The sequence below is a fragment of the Stegodyphus dumicola genome, chromosome X2 (assembly GCF_044657685.1).
Source record: "Stegodyphus dumicola isolate Sdum_Otavi_A_Nest chromosome X2, ASM4465768v1".
Taxonomy (NCBI): Eukaryota; Metazoa; Arthropoda; class Arachnida; order Araneae; family Eresidae; genus Stegodyphus; species Stegodyphus dumicola.
In genome coordinates this window covers 4,006,609-4,031,574 of record NC_140781.1, presented here as the reverse complement: position 1 = coordinate 4,031,574, position 24,966 = coordinate 4,006,609, and the positions used below count along the sequence as shown (strand labels likewise).

General features: G+C 33.9%; 1 protein-coding gene across 1 annotated transcript in view; it reads right to left on the bottom strand.

The window, feature by feature from the left end:
- Positions 1 to 24,966, bottom strand: part of LOC146992673 (N(G),N(G)-dimethylarginine dimethylaminohydrolase 1) — a 69,651-nt gene that overhangs the window by 17,362 nt on the left and 27,323 nt on the right. Inside the window, exons 3-4 of the mRNA XM_085809515.1 lie at positions 11,550 to 11,743; positions 8,483 to 8,605 (exon numbers count right to left, since the gene is read on the bottom strand). Coding sequence (XP_085665641.1) covers positions 8,483 to 8,605; positions 11,550 to 11,743 — 317 coding nt within the window. The remainder of the gene's footprint in view (positions 1 to 8,482; positions 8,606 to 11,549; positions 11,744 to 24,966) is intronic.

The following is a 24,966-nucleotide window of genomic DNA, read 5'->3' as shown; positions in this document are numbered from 1 at the left end:
CATTATTCAATAACCGATCGGAGAACCGCTTGTGTTCCTAAAATAAGTATGTGTACTCAATCGTCCTGCATGTTCTTCAAATTTGTCTTCTTGTGATTTTTTTTTTTTTTTCTTTCCCCAAAACTAAAGTTGCCTCTCAAAGGAAAGTTTTTTGACATTGAAGAGACAAAAGGAGTATGACATCTAATTTTAGAGGCATGTCAAAAACAGATCCCTACAAGCCTTCTCTTCCATTACATGTTGTGCAGTCAGACAAAAGTTGCATCAGCGCAAATTCTATAATCTATTTTTATTACACTCTGATTACATTATTAACATACAGTGAATATAATACTAAATCTTTTACTTCAGCTAAAGTAATTCAGAATTCTTGACGGCATTGTTGTCAGAACTAGGACTTAGAAATAAGTCAAATTAAATATTTCGATAATCCAATGAATTCAAGGTCGAAGTTTCAATATTTGATTTTTGGAGGGAGGGGAAATTTTTTCAGTTTTGGTCCATTACCCTAAGTGTATTTGCTTCGATTCTTTATTTTTTCATAAAAGCAAAAAATTTACGCATGGTATACATATAACGCATAGCTTCAAATTAAAATTTAATAATAAACAGAGTAGTTATAATTAAAGTTCCACATTGAAACTGTCATAAAAGGAAAACTACTGGATCAAATGTTATCAAATTTGGTAATCATGTAAAGGAGGTCATGGGAATTTATTTTCCGCGGAAAAAGGAAGTTCGAAACCTCACCACCAGGGCAAAATGGTGCTGTATACAATATTGTTAAACGAAATATGGGTCGGAATCTAACTTAACCTTTTGTTACACGAGTTTAATATGTTGTATACCCTTAAGAAACTTTGAATTAAGCAATATATCATTTAAAGGCGTGAAATTCGATAAACGTCGAGTGCGCCATCCGTGTAAGTGAGAAATTCGTCCGTGAAAACCACGAATTAGCGATTAGAAAATGTGAGATCGCAAATCACTCACACAAGTGCGTACAATCTGGAAATCGTTTTCTGACAGATCACTAAATTGTAATTTTTTAACCCTGAATTCGGCCCTAAAACGTGAAGACACTGATTCAAAACGCTTTAAATCTATTTGGGCGAAAGAAGTCCCTCATGCTATCTACCTAGTTCCATTGCATTCTCCTACTGCATTCGATTGCATAGCAGTCATTCCACAACGGTGTGGAATGACAGCTAGTTTTATAATTGAACCATTTTTCTCTGAAGAGCAGTCGACAGCTGGACCACTGTGATTGCAGCTCACTTAGAGAGTCAATTTTAAAATGTTTCGTGATACATGAACTGCAGTAACGTGGCATTTTAGATACTACAATTTTTATGCAGAGCTGGGCCTAACCTCACGTGTGTCACACAGTTACTTAGGCAACATTTCACGAATGAACGTCTTATAGGCCAACACTTCCCCTCTTCCCACCAGACCTCAACCTCTGTGACTTTTGGCTTTTATTATCTCATCTCAAAAGCACTGTTTATGGTGATAATCTAAACAATTTGGCAGAAATGAAAAATGTGATACACCAACATGTCCGTAACATTCCTCCTGATATGCTAAAAGCTGCTGTTGAGAATGCAGTAACAGGATTTAACTTGCTTTCGGAAAATGCTGGACACTACATTGAACATGCTTTGTAACACGTTTCGGAAACTATTAAACACATTTTAAACAGATGTTTTCATGTCTTATTTCATTTAACAATATTGTATACAGCGCCATTTTCGCCCTGGTGGTGAGTTTTTGAACTCTTTTTTTTTTTTTCCCGCGGAAAATAAATTCCCATAACCTGCTTTACATGATTCCCAAGTTTGATAACATTTGGTCCGGTAGTTTTCCTTTTATGACCCTTTCAAATTGGAATTTTAATTATAACCACCATGTAAATTTAAAAGTTTGACAGTTTGGTTCATGTCCCAGCTTTAAAAATATATATATAAATATAATCTTTTATATTAATTCTCTTAATTTTTTTCTCGCGTTATAGATTGTATAAAAAACATGATCTTTAATATGATTCAGATTGTTTCAGCCGATATAAGAATCGAGTCATTCGGTGGTACAGAATAAACCCTGCTGGACTGTTTTATTTCTTTCTCATTTAGCAAAAATCTTTTAATTAAAATATTTATCCTTTGGACTTCGCTTTAAACTTTATTTATAGTTAAAATGACTAGAAAATGAAAAGCTGTCTTCAGCTGAAACGCAATTCATGTAATTCATATTTTAAAAAATTGAGAAGAATGCAAAATTTATGGGAGTCTAGCAATCGAAAAATCTTAATTTTCTTGTGTGGGCACTGAAAATAACTGTAGAAGGAAAGAAGAAAATTAGGGAGAAAAGTAAGCAAGAATTTGCAGGGAAATTTGGCTGTCAGACATACCAAGATGTTTCAAAAAGTTGGACGCTTTTGAATATACTTTCAGTATACTTCAAAAAATTTAGGTGCTCAAAGAGAAAACACTTGGATGTGTACACTAGAAAACACCATCAATTGAGTTTGTGTTAACAGAAAAGATAAAAACGATATCATTGCAGATTAAAGTGAAGAGCGACTGGTTTTAGACTATATTGTTGCATAAATTTAAATTACGTTATAGAACATCATATCATATCATAAATGGAGAATCCCATGATTTTCTCATTCGAATTATTTGAAGATTCAGGAGTTTATCCAGTGATGTATGTGGGTGTCACTTAAAGAGGTTTTTTTTTCCTCCTGGTGAAACAGCGCTGAACGCTGGTAGTTCGGTCCGAGGTTCGAATCCCGTGAACGGGCTGGTGGCATGGCCGTTTTCGTGGTTTTCCCCATGTGTAACGTGTATGCGAGCCAGTTTCCCTTAGAAAGTCCTCCACGAAGGCATCCCTTCCCTTAGGCAGATAGCCCTGGTGTGCTTTGTCATAATTAAATAAACCAAAACCTCTTGATGAAACCAGTCTTTCCTTTCATCTCATACCTTCAAAATGTTTAGCCTCTAAAGACTGATAAAGGCTCTGACCAAATATTGATGAAATGGATTGAACTGGATTATTAAGTTACGTCAAAGCAGGGCTATCTGCCTAAAAAGAAGGATGCCTTTGTGAAGAACTTTCTAAGGGAAACCAGTTGGCATACACGATACACATGAGAAAATCCACGAAAACGCCCATGCAACCAGCCCGTTTACCAGGATTCGAACCCCAGAGTGAACTACCAGTGTTCAGCGACTTTACCACTCGGCCGTTTATGGGCCTTTATGAAATGGAAGGCGATAACTTTATTTAAAATGATTGTCAGAAATATCAAGATATTTCGAAAAGTTGGATGCTTTTTAATATACTTGCGGAATGCCTAAAGAAAAAGAGCAAGAATAAAGTATAATGTCTGAAGAAAAAGAGAAGAAAAAATAAATTTTGGGGTAAAATTTAGTATTTGTATTTTTTATTAAATTTAAAACTTTTTAATCTTATGCTATTTGATTCTTACGATTTCAAAAATAAAATATTTGTCTAAAATATGAATAACATTTAAGAAACCAAATGTAGGATAAAATTGTGTAAAGCAATGGGCACAATTGTAAAACTGTTTAAAGCAGTGTATGTAAGTCATCCTAATTTAAAATGTCGGTTATACATCTCTCCTATTTATATATATCTTTTCTGAACGGAACATTGAAAGGCATGTTAACTGTGCTTTACTGTATTTTCTCTTTTAATAAATGCAGTTTTCAAACGCATCGTAGTCTGGGGTACAAAGTATTCCTCCGAAAGAAACGCAATTCAAATAAATAAAATCAAATTCTGGAAAATTTATATTAATAAATATATTTAAAATGCTCAGTTCGAAGGAATAAATAGAAAATTTTAAAACAATTATCTGAAGAGACAATGCAACACAAACAATTAAAATAAAAGTATAAGAATTTAAAAATTACCTAAAATAATAACTATGACAAAAAAATATATATAAAGAAAACTATTTGAAAAAAAAATAAACGCTGCACCTTTATTTACGCAGTTCGAATAGGTAAATAGAAATTTTTAAAACAGTTATTCGAAAAAAACCATGCAACTTAAACAATTAAAATGAAATTCGAAAAAGAAAAAATTACTTAAAATAATAAGTTACAATTAAAAATATAATATAAAGAATATTATTTGGAAAAAAGGAACAATGGTGACTTTTTTCCCTCTCACCGGAAAGGAAACTAGGTTGCCATATATTAAGAAGTTCGCCAAGTGAAGTATTCTTGGCGCAAACTGACAAAAAAGTGCCAACATAAATTTGTGAATTTCTCCGTAAATTTCGCTCCAAATTTTACAAAATTTCATATTTAGGCGTAATTTGAGTCGTAGAATCGAAATATGTAAAAAAATTGGTATGTTACTTCAGAAAAAGTCCGATTTTGTGTCAAAATACCTATGTTAGAATAGTGCTATATATCAATCTAATATATATCCTTTCGAGACATGAAGAACGCAATTTGAATTTTGTCAATCGGCCCAGTAGATCGGGAGATATAGGACCGTCCCTTTTTTTTTTTTTTTTTTTTTTTTTTTGAGCAGTGTACATGCAGACATTTCTAACTGTGCGATATACCACATGTTAGGTACATCTGACACATGAATATAATCATTTGCTGAAACTGTCTGTCCTCTCAAGCACAGGTAAGTCATGGTATTCAATGTCTGAATTTCATTCCATCCATCCTTTCTGATCTCCCTGGTTCTTTATTTCCCTGACAACAACCAGACTTTTACCAATGAGAACAGTAGTTTTGAGATATTATATTCAGGTATATTTTTATTCTTTCATGATCACATTCAGGCACATACTGCTATATGTTCTTTCTTCTAACTTTACACTTCTAATCAAACAAAAACAAAACATGTTTCCTATGCAATAATTTCATCCTTTCTTTTCTTTTACACTTATTCTAGGCTCTGTTACAAGTAGCATTATTAGCACAGGCACTGTAATTTTAATCATTTAAGTCCTACCAACAATGTAAATTTTACATCTACGAGTTACTTGTTACAATTTTAATAGCCAGCAATGTAAAATATAAGCTATACAGTTTAGAAAACTATGATCAGCAGTACAAGTAGAATTATTAGCACAGGCACTGTAATTTTAATCATTTAAGTCCTACCAACAATGTAAATTTTAGATCTATGAGTTATTTGTTACAATTTTAATAGCCAGCAATGTAAAAAATAAGCTATACAGTTTAAAAAACTATGATCAGCAGTGCCTTTACTTTTTATTTTGTTTGGATGAAATCATTTCTCCAAAAGTGCAATGCACTATAATTGTTTCTAAAACGGGCAAGAGAAATCCTATTCATGGGGAAAAATATTAACAAAATTGTATCCAGAAGATTGAATTGTACACTGCTCAAAAAAAAAAATGGGACAGTGCTATATCTCCCGTTCTACTGGGGCGATTCACGAAATTCAAACTGCGTTTTTCATGTCTCGAAAGCGCGACTTAGGATATATATTAGAATTATATATAGCACTATTCTAACATAGGTATTTTGACACAAAATCGGACTTTTTCTGAAATAACATACCAATTTTTTTACATATTTCAATTCTATGACTCAAATTATGCCAGAATACCAAGTTTTGTAAAAATCGTACGAGTAGCTTTTGAAATATTAGCTCTCAAAATTTTAGCTCCTCAATGTTAATTGAATTTGGCAAATATTTATTAATATCTCTTTTTTTATTAAACTTTTTTGATTTTTTCTCTCACATTTCGAAATTTAGGTTCATTCCAAATAAAATTTACCCATTTTTTGTATTTTATTTTTTAAATTTCTATTTTTAAATAATTTTTATAAATTTTTCGAAAAAAATTTTGAATTATAACCTATAAAAGTTTTACCATCATCTTAAAGTAGGTATATTTTTAAGCATATCTGCAAAAAATTAGACTTTTTTATTCAAAATTTTCTAAGATATACACAAATTTACATATTTTCGCATTTTGAAATTTGGCATCTTTTTTTTGAGCGATAATAACGCCAAATGTGGTCTATGGATTTTTGTTACACTGTATTGCCACAGATATTTTTAACCTTAAATTTCAAGTAAAATTTTACGAAGAATTAATTATATGACATTTTTTCCCTCAATGATGCGTAATAAATATTTAATACTATATGAAAAGCTATTTTTTTAAATAAATTTTTTAATATTTTTTTTAAATTCTTTCTATCTTTTTTTTTTTTTTTTTTTTTTAAACAAGAGTAAATTTTTACCTTCGGAAAAAAGGAACGATGGTGACTTTTTTTCCTCTCACGGGAAAGGAAACTAGGTTGCCATATATTAAGAAGTTCGCCAAGTGAAGTATACTTGGCGCAAACTGACAAAAAAGTGCCAACATAAATTTGTGAATTTCTCCGTAAATTTCGCTCCAAATTTTACAAAATTTCATATTTAGGCGTAATTTGAGTCGTAGAATCGAAATATGTAAAAAAATTGGTATGTTATTTCAGAAAAAGTCCGATTTTGTGTCAAAATACCCATGTTAGAATAGTGCTATATATAAATCTAATATATATCCTTTCGAGACATGAAGAACGCAATTTGAATTTTGTCAATCGGCCCAGTAGATCGGGAGATATAGGACTGTCCCATTTTTTCTTTTTTTTGAGCAGTGTACATACGACGACTCTTTTTGAACATTGATTAAACTGTCCAATGATAAGAAAATGTAAATTCTATTGAAAGTATTTTAAGGTGTCCACTAGTGGCCGAGTGGTAAAGTCGCTGAAAACTTGTAGTTCAAATCCCAGTGAACGGGCTGGCTACATGTGCATTTTTTGTGGTTTTCCCAATCTGTAATGTGTATTCAAGCCAGTTTCCCTTAAAAAGTCCTGCATAAAGGCAACCACCCTCTTACACAGATAGTCCTCATGTGCTTTGCTGTAATCAAATAAACCAAACCCAACCAAGTAGTTTTAAAAACTTGATTTTATTGAACTTCAATTTGAGGGATATAGTCATGAATGAAATGAGCATTAATTTGAATAATTAACTAGCATTTAAATCCCTGAACTGTGAAAGCTTTAACTTAGTCTCTTGATTAGAAAGTATTTGTTAGAAGATTACATAAAACTGTGCATGATAATGGAGAGTTGCTATAGAAGTGACTACAGTACAAAGTCTCTAATCCGGACGTCCATTATACTGTATTGTATTTTTTAGTTTTATTAATATTTATGAAAGACCATTCACATTTTTTTGTTTCATTACAATACAGAACAATAAAAATTAATGAGGTAAGCTGAAGAAAATATTTACAATGTAAATACAATGCAAGTTACATATACAATAAAATAAATTGCATTTCTTTATTTTTAGATGCTGTTCACACCATTATTTTAGTGCACTGAAGCTGTATTAAGCAACAATTTTTTTCAATACTTATGTATTTTTCTGTTGACCATGAAAGTTGAAGATCTCACTAAACTTTCATCAATCATTCCAAATAAGTTTGAAGGGACATCTCTCTTTATTTAGTTAGATAATTAACAGATATATGCTACAGATATAGTACACAAAGAACTTAAAAAGATCTGAGCTCAAACGTGTAGCTCGTTAGCAGTTTGGGAGAAACAGATGGCTCTTAAATTAGAAAATAATCAGATAATGTTAGACCATTATAGTGTCAGATAAACTGGCTCCTGAAGAATTAACGAAGTTTACATGAAGGTTATAAAGTGAAAATCTAATAAATGTGTTGTGACATGATGCTTACCCATTTTTTGCATTAAATCGCATTATTTGGTGACAGTTATTTTTCTTTTCTAATCCCTTCTTTTTTGGTGGTCAAAAATAGTCAACACGAAAAATAAAAAAGTACATTTTTTTATTAAGCTTGATATACAGTATCCAGTGGTCATTTACTTATATTCAATAACATAAGGAATAATAAGTCAGCAAACTTTAAAAATCAAATTGAGAAAATTAGCTGTACTCATGGTAGTTCAAATGTTTTAGAAGAATTCACTTAAAGCACATTTTGCCCTTAACATACATACATTGGCTGTACGCTATCATTTCATTTCTTCACTAATATTATTAACTGGTTGTCAGGCAAAATTTAATTATGCAAGCTCAAGACTAACAGCTGCAAAATACATATTTCTTATTGCCCTCTGAGCAGAATTTCTTGTTTCTGACAATGGAGGCCTGCTTTTTGTGGCTCTTCAAATTTACAGCTTTTTAAATTGTGGGAAAAAAATTAGAGTTATTCATTTTCTAGTTGGCATACCATTTTTACAAGCATAAATAATTATTTACACCTAGATGTATATCCTTACCAACTAAATAACATTCCTCAGCTCAGCACAGCTACTTTTTAAATAATTACAGAATTTTGAAATCTCTCTCTTAAAAATTTTCTTAAAAGATCAATTTCAGATGATGAACATGAAAAACTCTCAAGGACAAAATGGATTACCTTCGTGCTGTCAGGAAATTCAGATCTATGAATAAGGGTCCCATTCACATACAAACAGTTAGCAGCTTGAGAATCAGGAACAGTAACTGTCCGATACCTATAGGTAACTTCTTGAGCCATACGCTTAAAGGAAATAAATATAAGTTAAAATAACACATAAACTTAATAAGAAATTAACTTATAACAGTAACAATTAGCTTATAATAGCAGTAAATTTTGTACTTATTTATCCTGGCTCACATTTTCTCAATGATGACTTATTTTTGACAGCAAAACATTTTCAGCGACATTTTGGATTTCTTATCTATTTTGAGAATGGAAAGCATTTTTATTGGAGCCAAATAAAAACAACGGTTTTGACAATCCAGCTTCAAAGATGCATATTCAGAACAATGAGTAGTTACAGAGATGCACAAAATGGCATAAGATTCAAGATACTGCAATGCAGCTTTTGGACACATACTTAATGGAGGCCATTGAAAAATGCTTTCAATGCAATGATGGCAATAAAATTGTGTTTTATATTGGAATGAAACTATTTCAAAGTACTTCATTTTGTGCTACCTTGTTCTTTCTTTTCATCTCTAGTGTGTACTTTTGACATTTTGTTTCTTACCAAGAAACACATCACCAAGAAAATTAGAGCAGAATAAATAATAAGTGGCTACTTTTGTTATACTTTTACCAAACATTTACATGATTTATGAAAATGCAATAAAATTTAAAAACTCCACTAATCAAACAATGCAGATTAAATTATAATATATATATATACTATTATGCAAATAACTATTTAGGTTTTCTTATGTGAATATGGTAAAAACACAGGTTATCTGTCTAAGATGTGGGTTGCTTTTCTGGCTATTCATCACTTCCACATGTTTTACATTTGCGACTTATTTTGTCATCCTGTTGACCTTGAAAGTTGGCAGAGATTTTACAAAGGTGTGCCAATCATTCCAGCAGAATTCTGAAACAAATGATGTCTTTTTATTTAATAAACAACTAGTATTTACCCCCACTGCATTTTGCATTTCAGAATATGTTTTTTGTTGATTTCAAGCATTTTGTTAGGCCCTTTTTCAAAGGCTGTTTAGAACACTACGACGAGTACAAACTTCTCGCAAGTAAGTTCCCATCTACCACAATTTTGTTGGCTATATGTAGCTGATCATACAGTGTCCATTAATACACATCCTTTTGGATGGCAGGACCCATAACTTTGAGAATTATCTAATGCTTGCTCTTCTGTAGAAAGAATGTCTTAAGTTTCATTTTTTTTTTTTTTTTTTTTTTTTTTTTTTTTTTTTCAAAATAGAAAAACAATACAGCAATAGCAATTAATTTATATGCTTGTTCACAAAAACAAAGCTTATCAGAAATCAATTGGAGATATGCCAAACAAAATTATAGATATGAGCATGTTGTGACGCCTATCCAAAATACGTCACACTTATCCAAAACGGTGCTAAATCGCATTTCGTGGTAACAGTTTCATGATCTACGAGATGATATACGAGGGCTATCCAGAAAGTAGATTACGTTTTGGAATAAAAAAATAAACAAAGTATAGGAAACAAATTTTATTATATACAGATGAAAGCCACACTCAAATACTACTTTTCTACATAGTCACCATACAAATTAAGGCATTTATCGTAGCGATGTACGAGCTTGGAAATTCCTTCGTCGAAAAATTCGGCCGCCTGCGCCTTCAACCACTTCGTTACCTCTTCTTGCAGCTGTGCGTCATCATCAAAACGCTGCATAGCCAGCCACTTCTTCATTGCTGGGAATAGGTGGAAGTCGCTCGGTGCCAGGTCGGGACTGTACGGCGGATGAGGAAACAACTCCCACTTAAAAGATTCAAGAACTTTACGAGTGACATTTGCCGTGTGGGGCCGGGCGTTGTCGTGAATCAACAAGATCTTAGAGCTCAACATTCCTCTGCGCTTGTTTTGAATTGCTCTTCTGAGTTTTTGGAGAGTTTGGCAATACCTTTGAGAGTTTATTGTAGTGCCTCTTTCCAGGAAGTCCACCAAAATTACACCTTTTCTGTCCCAAAAAACAGTCGCCATCATCTTCCTTGCCGACATTGTTTGCATGCATTTCTTGGGTTTTTGGGGAGAACTTGTGTGCCCCCACTGCATTGATTGCAATTTCGTTTCACAGTTCACATGTTTCACCCATGCTTCGTCACCAGTAACGATGCGATCGAGTAAAGAGTCACCATCCTTATGGTAAGCGTCCAAAAAGTTCAACGCTGCAGCCATTCGCTGATTTTTGTGGTCCTCTGTCAAGATTTTTGGAATCCATCTTGCACAAAACTTGTGGTAACCAAGCTTTTCGCTGATGATTTCGTGCAACAAACTTCGTGAAATTTGTGGAAAACTCAAAGAAAGTTCCGTTATTGTGAAATTTTGATTTTCACGGACTTTAGCATCGACTTTTTCGAGAAGTTCGGCGGTCACTATGCTGGGTCTCCCACTTCGATCTTCGTCGTGAACATTGGTTCGGCCATTTTCAAATCTTATGACCCACTGACGCACTCCACCTTCAGTGATAATGTTGTCCCCATACACTTCACGAAGCTGCCGATAGATTTCTATCGGTTTACAGTTTTTTGCAGTCAGAAACCTTATTACTGAGCGCACCTCGCAGCTCGCGGGATTTTCAATTAACGCAGACATTTCAAACCGTCACAGTATCTGAACGGAGCACAGCACGAACCTCTCACTAGCACGGCTAGATGCAGACTGAGCTGCGCAATGCTCTGACCCCAAGATGGACGCGCTAGCCCCGCCCCTAGCGGACACAGACGGAAACGTAATCTACTTCCTGGATGGCCCTCGTATATCTTTAACTTCAAAGCAGAACTTTTTTATGTTTCCCAAAATGCTAAAAAAATATACAATTTTGCTGCAATTCTTTAGAAGCATCTAAAAGTACATTTGTTCACAATATGTTACTAGAATTCTAACACTGTAAGTGAAAGCACCTCTTATGGAAAAAAATACAAGTGATTAAGTTTAAAATTTCACAGGCTCTAAATTTTATCATATCTTACTTTTAAAATACTTTGAGCTTCATCACTAGCAGATACACACAGAATATCAGGTCCAGCTACAGACACCAAAGACTTAAGGTGATATTTTCCAGGAACCTTCACAGGTGTCACGGGATATTCAGGAAATGCATCAGCTACTGCTCTAGCCCCAGCATCATTTGTTCGCTTAGACAAACCAACAAAAAACTCTCTTCCTAAAGGATGAATGAAAAGAAGGGGAAAAAAAAAATGAAGTACTAATAAAATAAAAATTTTGTTTGTTTAAATAATAATAATAATAAATAAAAAAAAAAAACACTGTATTCTACCAATTATTTCACACTCATATATAAATTGAAAGCTACAGAATTTAAAGAAGAAAATAATAAGGGCCAATGTTTTACCTTTTTCAAGACCAATGGAAGTATTATTATCATTAATGCTTTACAGCAGAGTTTCTTAAACTGTGGGATGTCAAAAATTTTAGCAATTTTGATATATCTTAAATAATTTTACAATAGCCAAATATTTTTACACCAATGTATCTGAAAATAGATTAAGATAAGACAATACAGAGAAAGAAAAAAAAAAAAAACCTTTGAACAGATTTTTTTATAATAGAAATGTGCATTTTACTTTCTTTGCACGTGATGCTGCCAGTTTGTCAAAGGCCCTGCGTTTGCAAGATCCGAATGTTTGGGAAACACATGTGCACTAGGCCATCTTTAACATCGCGTTCAGCCGCCTTGCCTGTATCAGAAGGTCAGCTGTTCAATGCAGATCTTTTTCACACATTTGAGCGCCCTTCACTCCGAATAGATATACAGTGCTAATGTCCCAATAAAACAATGATTCTGTCACTGTTGCCACTGTTGTTTCGTCGCTTCATCAGTATGTACATAACTCATTTTTATAAATTATAGTTATTATCTATTTTACGTAAGCCCCCCTTGTTTTCTCAACAATATTTATTATCAAATATTTTGACAAATCTCAGATAAGTGGTTGAATTTAGGTAACCGAAATGAAAAAAATGAAAACTATGAAAAGTCATTAAAATTTGCCATTAAAATCACAAGAACTTGCTGAGTTATCAAATGATTTGGAGTTGAAAACTGATTTTAATACAAAGTCCTTAGAAGAGTTTTGGGTAGGAGTCGCAAAAGAATTTCCAACGATTTCTGAAACTGCCATAAACTTTCTTTTATTTTTCTGCAACATATTTGTGCGAGACAACATTCGCATCTTTAACCACCATAAAATCAAAGTGTCAATCAAATGTAAAGAATATTGGTGAAGTGCTTCGTCCTGTACTGTCGACTATTTTGCCAAGATTTGATAATATAATTAAAAATAAACAGGTACACCCATCCCATTGATACTTAATCCTCGCACATGTACTGTTAGAAATAAAATAAGTGGATTTACTCAGTAATAACCTTCCAAGTGGCTACACTTAATGGACAGTTTATAGTTAAGACTATAGTAAATGATTGAATTTAGCCAAGTAATTGAATTTATTTTTTTTTTATTGTATCATGTTTTTAAGTTTTTTACTTATTTAAAATTTCCACATTGTTTCATGTCTTTACGTTAATAACCTAAAACTGTAACAGTATATTACAGTACCAGTGAATAAACTGACAGTTCCACTCATGCGTGTGTCGAACTTGTGCAATGTTTATGGGGTCCAACAAAATTTTCAAAAATATTATCGGGTTCCCATGACAAAAAGTTTAAGAAACCCTGCTTTAAAAAAACATAAATCATGGAAAAACTACTCGGAAGAATCTTTTTCTAAAACAGCTTACACAATGCAGTAGAAAAATCAGCATATTATAATCAGTAGTCAGCATGTAGTATAACTAAGCATACATTATATATGAAGTCAGTACAATGTAATGAAAAATTTAAAACATGATAAATCTGCACGACAGTTTACAGTTCTTAGCTCAAAGCACAAATGTACAGGGAGCCAGAAAGTAGAGTATTTTTTGCAAATTAAAACAAATGTACATAATTTTAGTGAATTATGTAATCATCCTCACTATCAATAATGCTTTGCTACCTTAGTGAGCAAACTTCCAATTCTAGCTCTGTAAACCCAAAATGCTTTTTGATTAAATAAAACTGGAAATTCATTTTTGACTTCTTTAATTCATTCTGAATTTTTCCCCCTCCTATTTAAGAAATGTTGCAATGACCTGAATCAGTCAGAGGCTGCACTCTCAGGCAAATAAAGTAAACATGGTAACACTTCCCATCCCAGTTTTTGGACTATCCACAATCAAAGTGCAGTCTTGAATTGTTTTGCTGCAGAATGATGCTTTTCTGTTAATAACAGCTGGATACTTTTCAATCTTGGTTTACTCAATCAAACAGTACCTCTCTAGGGTACAAGCCTGGATTGGGATGGCCAAAAAGGGTTGAAGAGGGAGACAAAACTTTTTTTTTGTGTGTGTGTGTTTGAAATTGTCAGAGATGACATATTTCTCATCTCCAGTTACCACTTGGCAGAGTCGTAGCTAGGGTTTTCAGCGTCCAGGGACAACTGAAGATTTCGCGCCCCCTACTGCTTGCCAAGGATGGAAAACATTTAATTCTAAAATGTCGTAACATCAGTTTGGCGAGCCTTGGATTCTGCACCTGGGGACCGATGGCCCCCTTGCCCTCTCTAGCTACGCCCCTGCCACTTGGTCAAGAAATTCTTCTATGTTATATCGCTGGAACAACAAATCAGGTGATAGATTAATTAGCTTTGTTTTCTTCTGACTTTGTTCTTCCTGTGTGGAATCCAAACACCTTCTTTGTTAGCATTACTAATCTGATTCATGCATTTTTGAATGGTCGACCAGAGTATGTTAAGCTTATATAAATTTTCTTTGATCATTAAACAAGAATTGTTTTCACTTCTGCCAGTAAAATACCATTTTCAAGAAATACTAGTCTACCTGAACAAGAAGGAAAGTCACAAAAATCAAAATTATCTAAACTGAACCTAACAAACCGCTTTCGGCATTCATGGACAACTAATATAGCTGAATGAACATCACATGTTTTTCTAGCCTTAACTGCATTACTATCTTTTCAAAACTCAAATACTAATGCTTAATATGCAATTCTTTTGGTTTGGGGTTTGAAATTTCAAACAGAATTGTTATACAAATTAAATGAATGTATAGAACAAAAGAATAGAAGTTACTTTGGTTAGTCTATATTTTAGGGTGTCTCTTGGATTATCGCCAAGATGTTGTTTCATTTATAGCCAAGTTGTTTCATTTATGGTAATCCGAGTAGTAGTATGTTGAGGAAACTCTAATATATTGTAATTGGTTGTGTGACTGCGGTGAATGTGACTGATAGAAACATAATTATAAGTGCTTATTTATGTGTTGGATGTTGGTAGGAAGTTTCTAAAGAAATGCTACCGGCAGTATGGAGGATATTTTTCATTTTTACTTTTGTGAATTAATGTGGTGACGGCAGTATACAGATTCCAGTTTAGATAATTTTAAATAGTTTTCAGATGCTGTTATGAATTTTGTGTGTCTTACATACTGAAGAAACAAATTTTTTAATAAGCCGATATTTCCTTTTTGTATTGCGTAGATTACATAACATGTATTTCCATTGTGTTATTTCCTTGTTTGATTTAAAATTTAGTTTATTGAGATTATATATTTTTTATTTATGTTTTATTGCACTATGTTTTGGATGCCATTTTACCGGGAAGGCGTTCAAAATAAACAGATATTGAAAAAAAAATCGCCAATTTTCACACCCTGAAACATATTTTTACTGTTGCTTTCACTTGCAAAAATAGTTACTGTTCTGTTATTGAGACCGGATTCAGAAATGCATGTATGCTTATGTGAATGTATGTGGGTATATGTAAACAGACACATACATCGCCACTACAAAAAGTCAAAGAATTGCACAAACTCGGTGTCCATGTACCGCCAATTACTGCCAATTGGAAATATATCTTTACCAAAAGTTTTTATTACACAGAAAATCTTTCTCTCTAAAACAATTTCTATGAAATTTCGGTTTAATTAACGGTGCTGCAACACAATTCCAATCCTTGAAAAAAATATCCAAATTTTCTAGTTACCTTAAATATCTGTTACTGAATTTTTTTTTTTTTTCCTTTTTTCTTTGAAGTTATATAAATATCTTATTTGCACAAAGTGCAAAAGTTATTAAGAAAAGAAAAACAGCTTAATCACTAATTACTAATAATTTAAACATTCGGCGAATATGAACAGTAAGCAACATTCAACCTTCACTGGTGAGGAGTTTAAATAATGCATCTGCATTAGACAGATTTCTTCCGAGGCAGTATTTTATTTCTAGATTATGTTTCTGCAGCGCTATGGCCCATCATTTCAATTTGGGTGATTGCAAAGCATTTCTCACTGTAAATGTGAGTGGATTGTGATCGGTCACAGTTTCATACCTGAACCGAATATCCATGGTTCAAACCTTTTCAATGACCATAAAGCAAGTGTAAGCTTCAGTCAGCTTTGTTGGGGTTTCGATAGTTTTTTACTCTTGTTGCACATGAGAAAGTCCCTTCCCTTTGCTGTGATAAACACGCACCTACTGGGACTTGCGACAAGTCCAAATAAATGACAAATGGATCCTGTGGTGTTGGGATGATCAGTTCTCTCGATTTCGCTGATTGTTTCTTCAGTTGTTGAAATGCCGACTCATGAACTTCTCTCCATTCGAGTACTTCAAATTTTTTTTGCGAGTTCTGCGAGTGGGAATGCGATCTTGGCACACCCTGAGATGTAACAGCAAAAGTAATTATATAACCCTTAAAAGGTTCTGAGATGGGTCTTCATTTTGGGTGTTTCCAGTTTCTTGATTGCCTCTATTTTCTCAGGATCTAATGTTTCCACAATCTAATAACATGTCTAAATATTTAATTTGTGGCTTTCAACAGAACATTTCTTCAAAATGGTAGTAAATCAAAGTGACTCTAGTTTGGTGAAAACTTTATTAAATTCATGGACAGTCCCGGATCTAGAGGAGGGCAAGCTGGGGTCTGTGCCCCGGGCGGCAACTTCTGCAGGCTGCAAATTCAAGCGTGTTACTGGATCGTATTTGGAATGTTGTCAAATTTCTGATACAATATTGGTAATTTTAAAGACCTCTTTTAAGAATATTTATAATTAATTACTAAGAAATATTTTAATGAAACAAACAGTTAAAAGAAAGCTAAGTACATCCGAATACGACTGTAAAGATAAGATCAGAGAGAGGACAATTGAGGAACTGCAGGCGTCACTGACAAGGTCAGACGACTCTGTTCTCGAGGCTCGTGCCTCTGCCAACTTAACACAGCCTAAATATAATAGATCTAGGGGGGGGTTGTTGACCAACCTCATTTGATTTTTCACTGCCGTTCGTTTGCCTTCCCAAAAGGGATTATTGCCCCTTTTATGCAAGCTCACGTCAAAATGTCTTGCCCGATCGTATACCAACTTCGCGGAATTAATTGAAGCCCTCAATTCCCTAAGGAGGTAAGAAAGAAGGTTATTTCCTACCTCCATGCAATTCTCCTCGACAACTAACAACGGTCAACTTTTCAGTCCCTCACTTTAATGTACAAAGGGTGACACACATAGAAGAAACTATGAATTACAAACGAATTACTTTCTTTTATACTCATATTATATTTTTATAATAAAGAATGATGAGTCAGAAGTTGCAACATTTAGCTGCTATATGTTATTTTTGACAATTATTATATAAAGAAGAAATTTGGGACTTAAGTAGTTAAAATCCTGCAAAAGTGATAGTTAATGTACTAAAATATTGTCTCCCAATTCTTGAAATTAAATGTGGTCAATTAATGTCAAAAACTAAATAGGAAAAAATTGAAATTAAACCGAGTTATCGTGTTTCTTAAAATTACCATTCATATTTACTGATGCAATTTTAAGAAGTGTAATAACCGAGTTTAATTTGAATTTTCTCCTATTTAGTTTTAACATTACTTGTCCACTTTTAACTTCACTTTGGAGGTAATGTTTAATATATCAGTTTTGACGTATGTAAACCAGATAAATTAATGAACCTACAAGAAATTGATATATATATATCTACTATATATATTAACTCAACCTATCAAATATTGGATTTAAGAGAAGATACTACAGTACTAATATTAATTTGTATCGCAGTTTAATTTTTTGTTTTTATGTTTAGATAAATATTCATGAATTTTCTTAGATCTTAAATTCCAAATTCAACATTTTAGGTAAATAGTTCTAATCTAATTTTAAAATTCTTTTCATTGAATCCCAAAATTCGGCTTGTTAAACGGTTCTAAATTCATACAAATATTGTTACAATATATGTCATATTAAGCTGTTATTTACTTTTCCAATTTTTAATCACTGAACTTGAAGTTACTTAACTTTCTTACAGACTCCATATTTTAAGAAATATAAGAAATGTTAAAAAAATTATTTTGTTTTCCAATACTTCTCTCACCGATATGCAATGAAACACATTTAATTTAATTAAACACATACACATTTAATTAATCATCATAATTATACAAAAAATTTCTAACTTCCTTCTATTCATCGCTTAAAATTTTTAAGGTCCTGTTCATCCATTTCTTTTTAAACTTGTATTATATATTTCTTTTTGCTATACATTAGAATTTGTATATTGTTGTATTGTATTCATCCAATTTGTATTTAAATGATAATTTTTAGAAAGTTCTGCATCATAACTCTAGTTAACAGAAGATGTTTCTAACTTCTTCGTGTTGATGAATCGTTAGTATGCATCTTATTTTTCAGTTTAAGTTTAGGTTTCAATAACACTATTTTTAAAGAGAGATGACGCTGAGTTATGCTAATAATATCTCTAACTGTCGCTATTTATAATACAAGTTAACGTGAATAATAGTATAGCTCATTTACAATTTTTATAAAAATTTCCAGCCATACCGGAAATAATAGCAAATGCTCCTAATATTTTGATTACATTTTCTTTTTACTTTATATTTTTGTGATATAATGGTTCATGATTGCATAGAGATAAATGTAATTTATTTACCAGATATGTAAATCTATATTCAGCGCACTTTTGCGTTTACTAATATTGTACCTTCTATCTTCTTTAATATATTGTTCAACACACAGCATCTCATAAGACTAATTTCAAGAGCTGTGCGTTCACCAGCGATCAAGTGGTAGTCATTAAACATTGGTAATTTGACCGAAGTTTCAAATTCAAGAGAACGATTTGGCTGCATGACAGTTTTCATGGCTTTTCCTCATATGTTACGTGAGTAAGAGCCAGTTTATCTTGAAAATTTGCTCCTACTAGTGACCGAATTGAAAACCGCTGTACGCTAGGTTCAATCGCAGGCGAACAAGTTGGCTGAGGCAGATATCCTTCGGGTATTTAGCCATAACATACAAACCAAGAGCTCTTTCTTTTGTGTGAATATGTAAATATTTATACTGTTATCGGGTTGTGTGAGGACAATAGTAGAGTTCTTGAATAGTCTACATAAAGGCATTATAGTGAAATGAAATTTTAAAGTGCTAGGTTAAAATAATTGGTGTGTTAATTACTGAATCCATTGCATTCGTGATTTGTAACTTGTATATATTTGTTTCAGATATTAATTAGTAATGTGTCATTCCTATTTTTTGTACTATGCTGAACTGCTTTAGTACTTAGGACTGAATCATTTTCTATTACTTTTGCTAGTTATTGTTGCAAATACACTGACTACCAATAACTATTTGGACACCTATGCAAATGACTATATCTGCGGTCCTAAGGTACGTCACGGACTCCACCGATATATATCGTGTAGGAAACGGCTTCGGCTTTAGTCGCATGCAAGATGCCTTGCAGTTCGGAGCTCTCTGATTTCGAGAAAGGTATAATTATCGGGTATCACAAATGTGGCTGATCCTTAACTCTTTCGCATCGAGAGAGGGCAAAATCTCAATTCCCCAAACATCGAAAACGCCCTTATCTAAGAATTTCTCCTGCAATGCTTTTCCTTCCCCCATGACAAGTTGAATATTACAGCGCTAACAATAGAGTAAAGCGAGAACTTCTTTCTTCGACGCTTTGACACTGTGTGAAGATCCCCCTTGGGATGGGATTGCAACTTTGGGCATCAAAAGCTAAACACTGACAGTAAACAAAGGAAAGGAAGGAACAAAGGAAACAAGAGCTTCAAAAGAATGTTTGACACGTGATTTAACAACACCTGAAAGAAATGAGTAATGCAGTAACGTGATGGGGGAAAGCACTGGTTAGGAAATTATTCGGGCGTTTCGGGCATCCAGCCGATGTCTGAATGTTTGGGCGTTTGGGGCGACTTCGATGCGAAAGAGTTAAGGGACAGATCTAGCGATCTGAAGTATCCAAAATCAACAGTGGCCTATGTGATTAAGAAGTGGAAGGTGAGTGGTAATTGTTGGAATGTGCCCCGAGTCGGCAGACTAACAAAACTGGGAGATAGAGACCGACGAGTGCTGTCCAGAGAAATTCGGAAGAACCGCACTCAACCGATGGCCCTCATCCGCGAAGAGTTTCAACAGGCGTCCAAGAGTATTGTTTCAATGAATACCATCCGTAAGGCAGCACATCTGCTTGGTTTTCATGGTCATGCTGCTGCCCATAAGCCTTTGATCACAAAGTCCAACCGTGCTGCTCGGTTAATGTGGTGCAAAGCACATCGAAATTGGACCGTAGATCAGTGGAAACGAGTTCTTTGTAGTGCCGAATCAAAGTTCACCCTTTATCGTTCGGATAAATCTGCGGGTCTGGTCTGCAGGGTCTGGGTCTGGCGTCTACCTGGAGAACATCTCCTGCCAGAATGCACTGTGCCAACAGTCAAGTTCGGCGGAGGTGGAATTATGGTCTGGGGGTGTTTCTCCTGGTATGGGCTGGAACCCTTGGTCCCCATTCATGGTAAGCTCAACTCCGATGCCTACTGCACTGTTTTGGATGACAATGTGCTTCCTACGTTGTGGCAGTTTTACGGGTTGGACCCCTGTTACTTTCAGGACGACAATGCCAGTTGTCATGTTTTGACGTTAACCAAGGCTTAGTATGGTGCCAATTGAGTTCATCAAATGGACCCAGACCTGAACCCTATCGAGAACCTCTGGGACGAATTGCATCTCCGAATTCAGAGGTGCACTACCCATGCAAAATCGGTGAAGGAACTTCTATGTCTTCTCCAAGTCGAGTGGAAGAAAATACCACTAGCTGTCATACAAATACTTGTGGAAAGTATGTCCCGAAGGGTCCACGCTGTAATTACCTCTTGTGGAGGCTCTACCAACTATTGACTTTAAATAAAGTTAGTTTCTCTTTTCTATCACAGGTGTCCAAATACTTATTGGTAGTCAGTGTATTTCAAAACTGCATATTTCAGAGAATTTCTATGTAAATTTGATTATTACAATGCAAAAATAGTGTGAATATGTAAATATTTTGAACATATAAATATATGTCATCTAGCTGGTTTATTATGTTATCGAGCTGTGTGAGGACAATAATAGAGTTCTTGAGTAGTTTACATAAAGGCGTTATTGCGAATTTTCACGTGCTAGGTTAAAGTTACTGTTAGTATAGAGAAATTGGTATAAAATTATTCAATCCATTGCATCAGTGATTTGTAATTTGTTTACATTTGTATACATGAAATTTTTAATTATTTAATAATGTGTGATTCCCATTTTTGTTCTGTGCTGAACTATTTTAGTGTTTTGTATTGAATCGTTTTCTATTAGTATCATTTATTAATATGAGTAACTATTGCTGCAAATATTGAAAAAATGCCTATTTCAGGGAAAATGTAAATTTGATTATTTCATTGCACCGGAGAGACAGCTGCATTAGGAGGATTCGTGAGATTTTTATCCATGTAACTTTTGATATGTATGTCGGGCCTCCACCCACCAGCGGCCTAGCGTAAAGTCGCTGAACACTGGTAGTTCGGTCCGAGGTTCGAATCCCGCGAACGGGCTGGCTGCATGGGTGTTTTCGTGGTTTTCCCCATGTGTAACGTGTATACGAGCCAGTTTCCCTTAGAAAGTCCTCCACGAAGGCATCCCTCCCCTTAGGCAGATATCCCTAGTGTGCTTTGCCATAATTAAATACACCGTATGTCGGGCCTCCAACGGCTGAGCGGTTAACTCTGGACACTGGTAGTTCGGTCAGGGGTTAGAATCCCGGCGAATTTGCTGGCTCCATGGGCGTTTCCGTCGTTTCACTCATGCGTTATTTGCATACAAGCCAATTACTCTTCGAAAGCCCTCAGCGAAGCCATCTCTCTTCTTCGGCAGATAGCCCTCTTATGCTTTGTCGTAAGTAAAGAAACTACACAATGTGTTATGTATATTTCTTTTATAACAAAAATGGCACATAAAGAATTTTTTTCTATAAAATGGATTTTACATTTTATCTCAAACCCTACCTATTTCTATGTTTATTAAAAAAAATTGAAATTAGTTAGAGAAACTTAAAGGAAGATAAGTGAGGGCGGCAGTTTTAAGTTTTTGCCCCGCCTAGGAAAAATGCTAAGTCCGGCGCTGTTCATGGAGATGAGTGTCGAAATCAGTGGAAAATATCATCAATATAGGCTCTTGAAAATTATTGAAATTCTTTCATTATTTTTTGCTGTTCGAAAAGTTGCTGCTGTGTTTCTTAGACCAAAAGATAGCACTTTTAACTAATATTGTGCACAAAGAGTTTTGAAAGATGTGTATTCTTTACTTCGTTCTTCCATAGGTATAGCCCAATATCCTTTGAGTAAATCCAATGTTGTTATGACATTTGCTTTTCGTCTATCGTACATCAAATCAATGGCATTTTCCGTAGGAAAATCATCCAGTTTTGTCACTACATTCAGTGCTCTATAGTTTACACACGGTCTAATATTTCAACTTTCTTGCTTATGCAAACTACCTGGATGAGCTATTTCTGCATTAGTTTCTTCTTTTAGTCCTAATTTTCTACTTCTCGTCAACTTGGCTTTCGATAATTCAGGAATCCTGTAGATCTAAGGTTTCTTCCCCTCTATGTTTCTTATTAATCTAATTCTATGAGCTTCAACATTGGCTATTTTTAGCTTACTGTTGAGGAATAATCCTTGGAGTTGATTGATAAGAGTCAGTAATTTTCTTCTGTGCTGGAGATTTTAAATTTTTGAAATGAGAATCTTATCTATTTTAAAATCTTCCAGGTGTGTCGAGAAATCTCTTCCTGGTAAAGTTGTAATTTCTCCAAATTCTTCTTCATTTCCATATATCATTCTAACTGCATTGATGCAAGCTGGAAATTTTCGAATTTCATTTGAATGCACATGCTTGATCTTTCCAAAGGGTAGTTTTAGGTAAAAATGTGTTTACAGGTACCCCTTGGCGATAATTGGCAGTACATGGACACCAAGTTTGTGCAATTCTTTGACTTGCTATTTTGGCTTTGTGTAGCAGCAATTTTTTCACCAAACATCGCCGCTACACAAAGACAAAATATTAAGTCAAAGAATTGCATAAACTTAGCATCCATTAATTCCGAAGTAAAACAACAAAAATAGCGTTATATTTTCCAAATTTTCTTCCTACAAACAAGACACTTATAATGGCTACTAAGTAAACCTTTCATTTACACACCACTCAATTAATTCCTTTTTACCTTTTGTTCCAAATCGTACAGAAACTTCAAATTAACATTACCACATTCAGGCATTTTCCCATTATAAACCACGAAATAACAATGTACTTATTATATAAAATCCGATACACAAACAAGTCTTTCAAAATCTTTTCCCGTCATTCAAATTCACTGCAATCCTGCAACCAATTGCATCATAATAGGGTTTCGATAGCATTCAACAACTCGGGTTACAATAAATGAAACAACTTGGTGATAAATGAAGCAACAACTTAGCGATAACTCAAGGCGCACCCTTAAATCTACTCTAACCAAATTTTCCTTTTTTTCATGTAATTTAAAAGAATAAAATTACATATCTGTTACGTAGTAAACAGAGAAATTCTAATAATGCTTTTATTAATAATCTCCATTTATAAAACAGGAAGCTGGTTAGAGTAGACTTTAAGGTACCCCTTTGTATTACGGCGAAGTTGTTGTTTCATTTATCGCCAAGTTGTTTCATTTATGGTAGCCTGAATAGTTGAAAGTTATGGAAACCCTATTGTGACATAATCGGGTGCATGATTCTGGAAAATTCTGAATCATGAGATGTTTTGTAAGCACTTTTGTGGTGTGTGTTGGTTTTATTGTTTAGATGGTAGAATGGCTGAATGTAATAAGATTAATTTGAAGTTTCTGTACGATTTGGAACGAAAGGGGAAAAGAGCGTTAATTGACTGGTGTATAAATAAAGGTTTACTTAGTAGCCATTATAAGTATCCTGTATGTAGGAAGGATATGCGTCTAGTCGAACATAAAGCCGTTTAGATGGATTTGAATAGGTTTGTAGGAAGAAAGGTTCAGATGTGGCGATGCCGATATACGGATTCGAGTCCAGATAATTTTAGGAAGTTTTTGGATGCTGTTAAGGAATTTTGTGTGCCACAGACTAAAGACAAAGGAACTTCTAAATAGGGTAAGTAGATATTTGCTTTTTGTAGTGCTTAAATGTATAACATGCTTTACCTTTTTTATATTATTTTATGTTTGGTTTAAAATGTAGTTTATTGAGATTATGTATTTTTGTTTGCCTGTATTATAGAATCTGGTGCTCCTTTGACTTTTCAAGTGAAAATATATTGATGTGTACATGGACAAAGTGAAGGGAGTGCGCAATGCAAGTTTGTGCAATTCTTGGATTTTTTTTCTTAAGTAGGTGGACGTGTACATGAATAAAGTCAAGGGAGTGTGCAATGCCATTTTTGTGCGATTCGAGGATTTTTTTTAAAGTGAAAATAGGTTGATGTGTACATGGATACCAATTTTGTGCAATTCTTTGTCTTGTTATTTTGGCTTTTTGTTACGCAAGACAAACTTGGTACCCATGTACCGCCAAAAATCGCCAAGGGGTACCCTAAAATATGCTTTTACCCAGGAAGCTAAATTTGACTCTTCTTATTGGAGTAATATTTGCATGGTTATACCTTAACATGTTTATAAAGAATATCAATTTGTTTTCTTTTGTTAAGAATTAATAATTGGAATCATTAGCTGAAGTTAAGAAAATAAAATATGCATACCTACATTCATATAGTAAAATGATGTGTAATTGTAGGTATTTCAATGCAAATATTTTATATTAATTGACATTTGAATTTAAGTGTAAAAATGTTTATATGTAGATGCAGTCCCCCCTCCCCCGCGCATAATGGCAGACCGCACATTGAGTTGAACAGTGTTAAATGAATGTCGCATACTGTGCATGCCCAGAAACAAA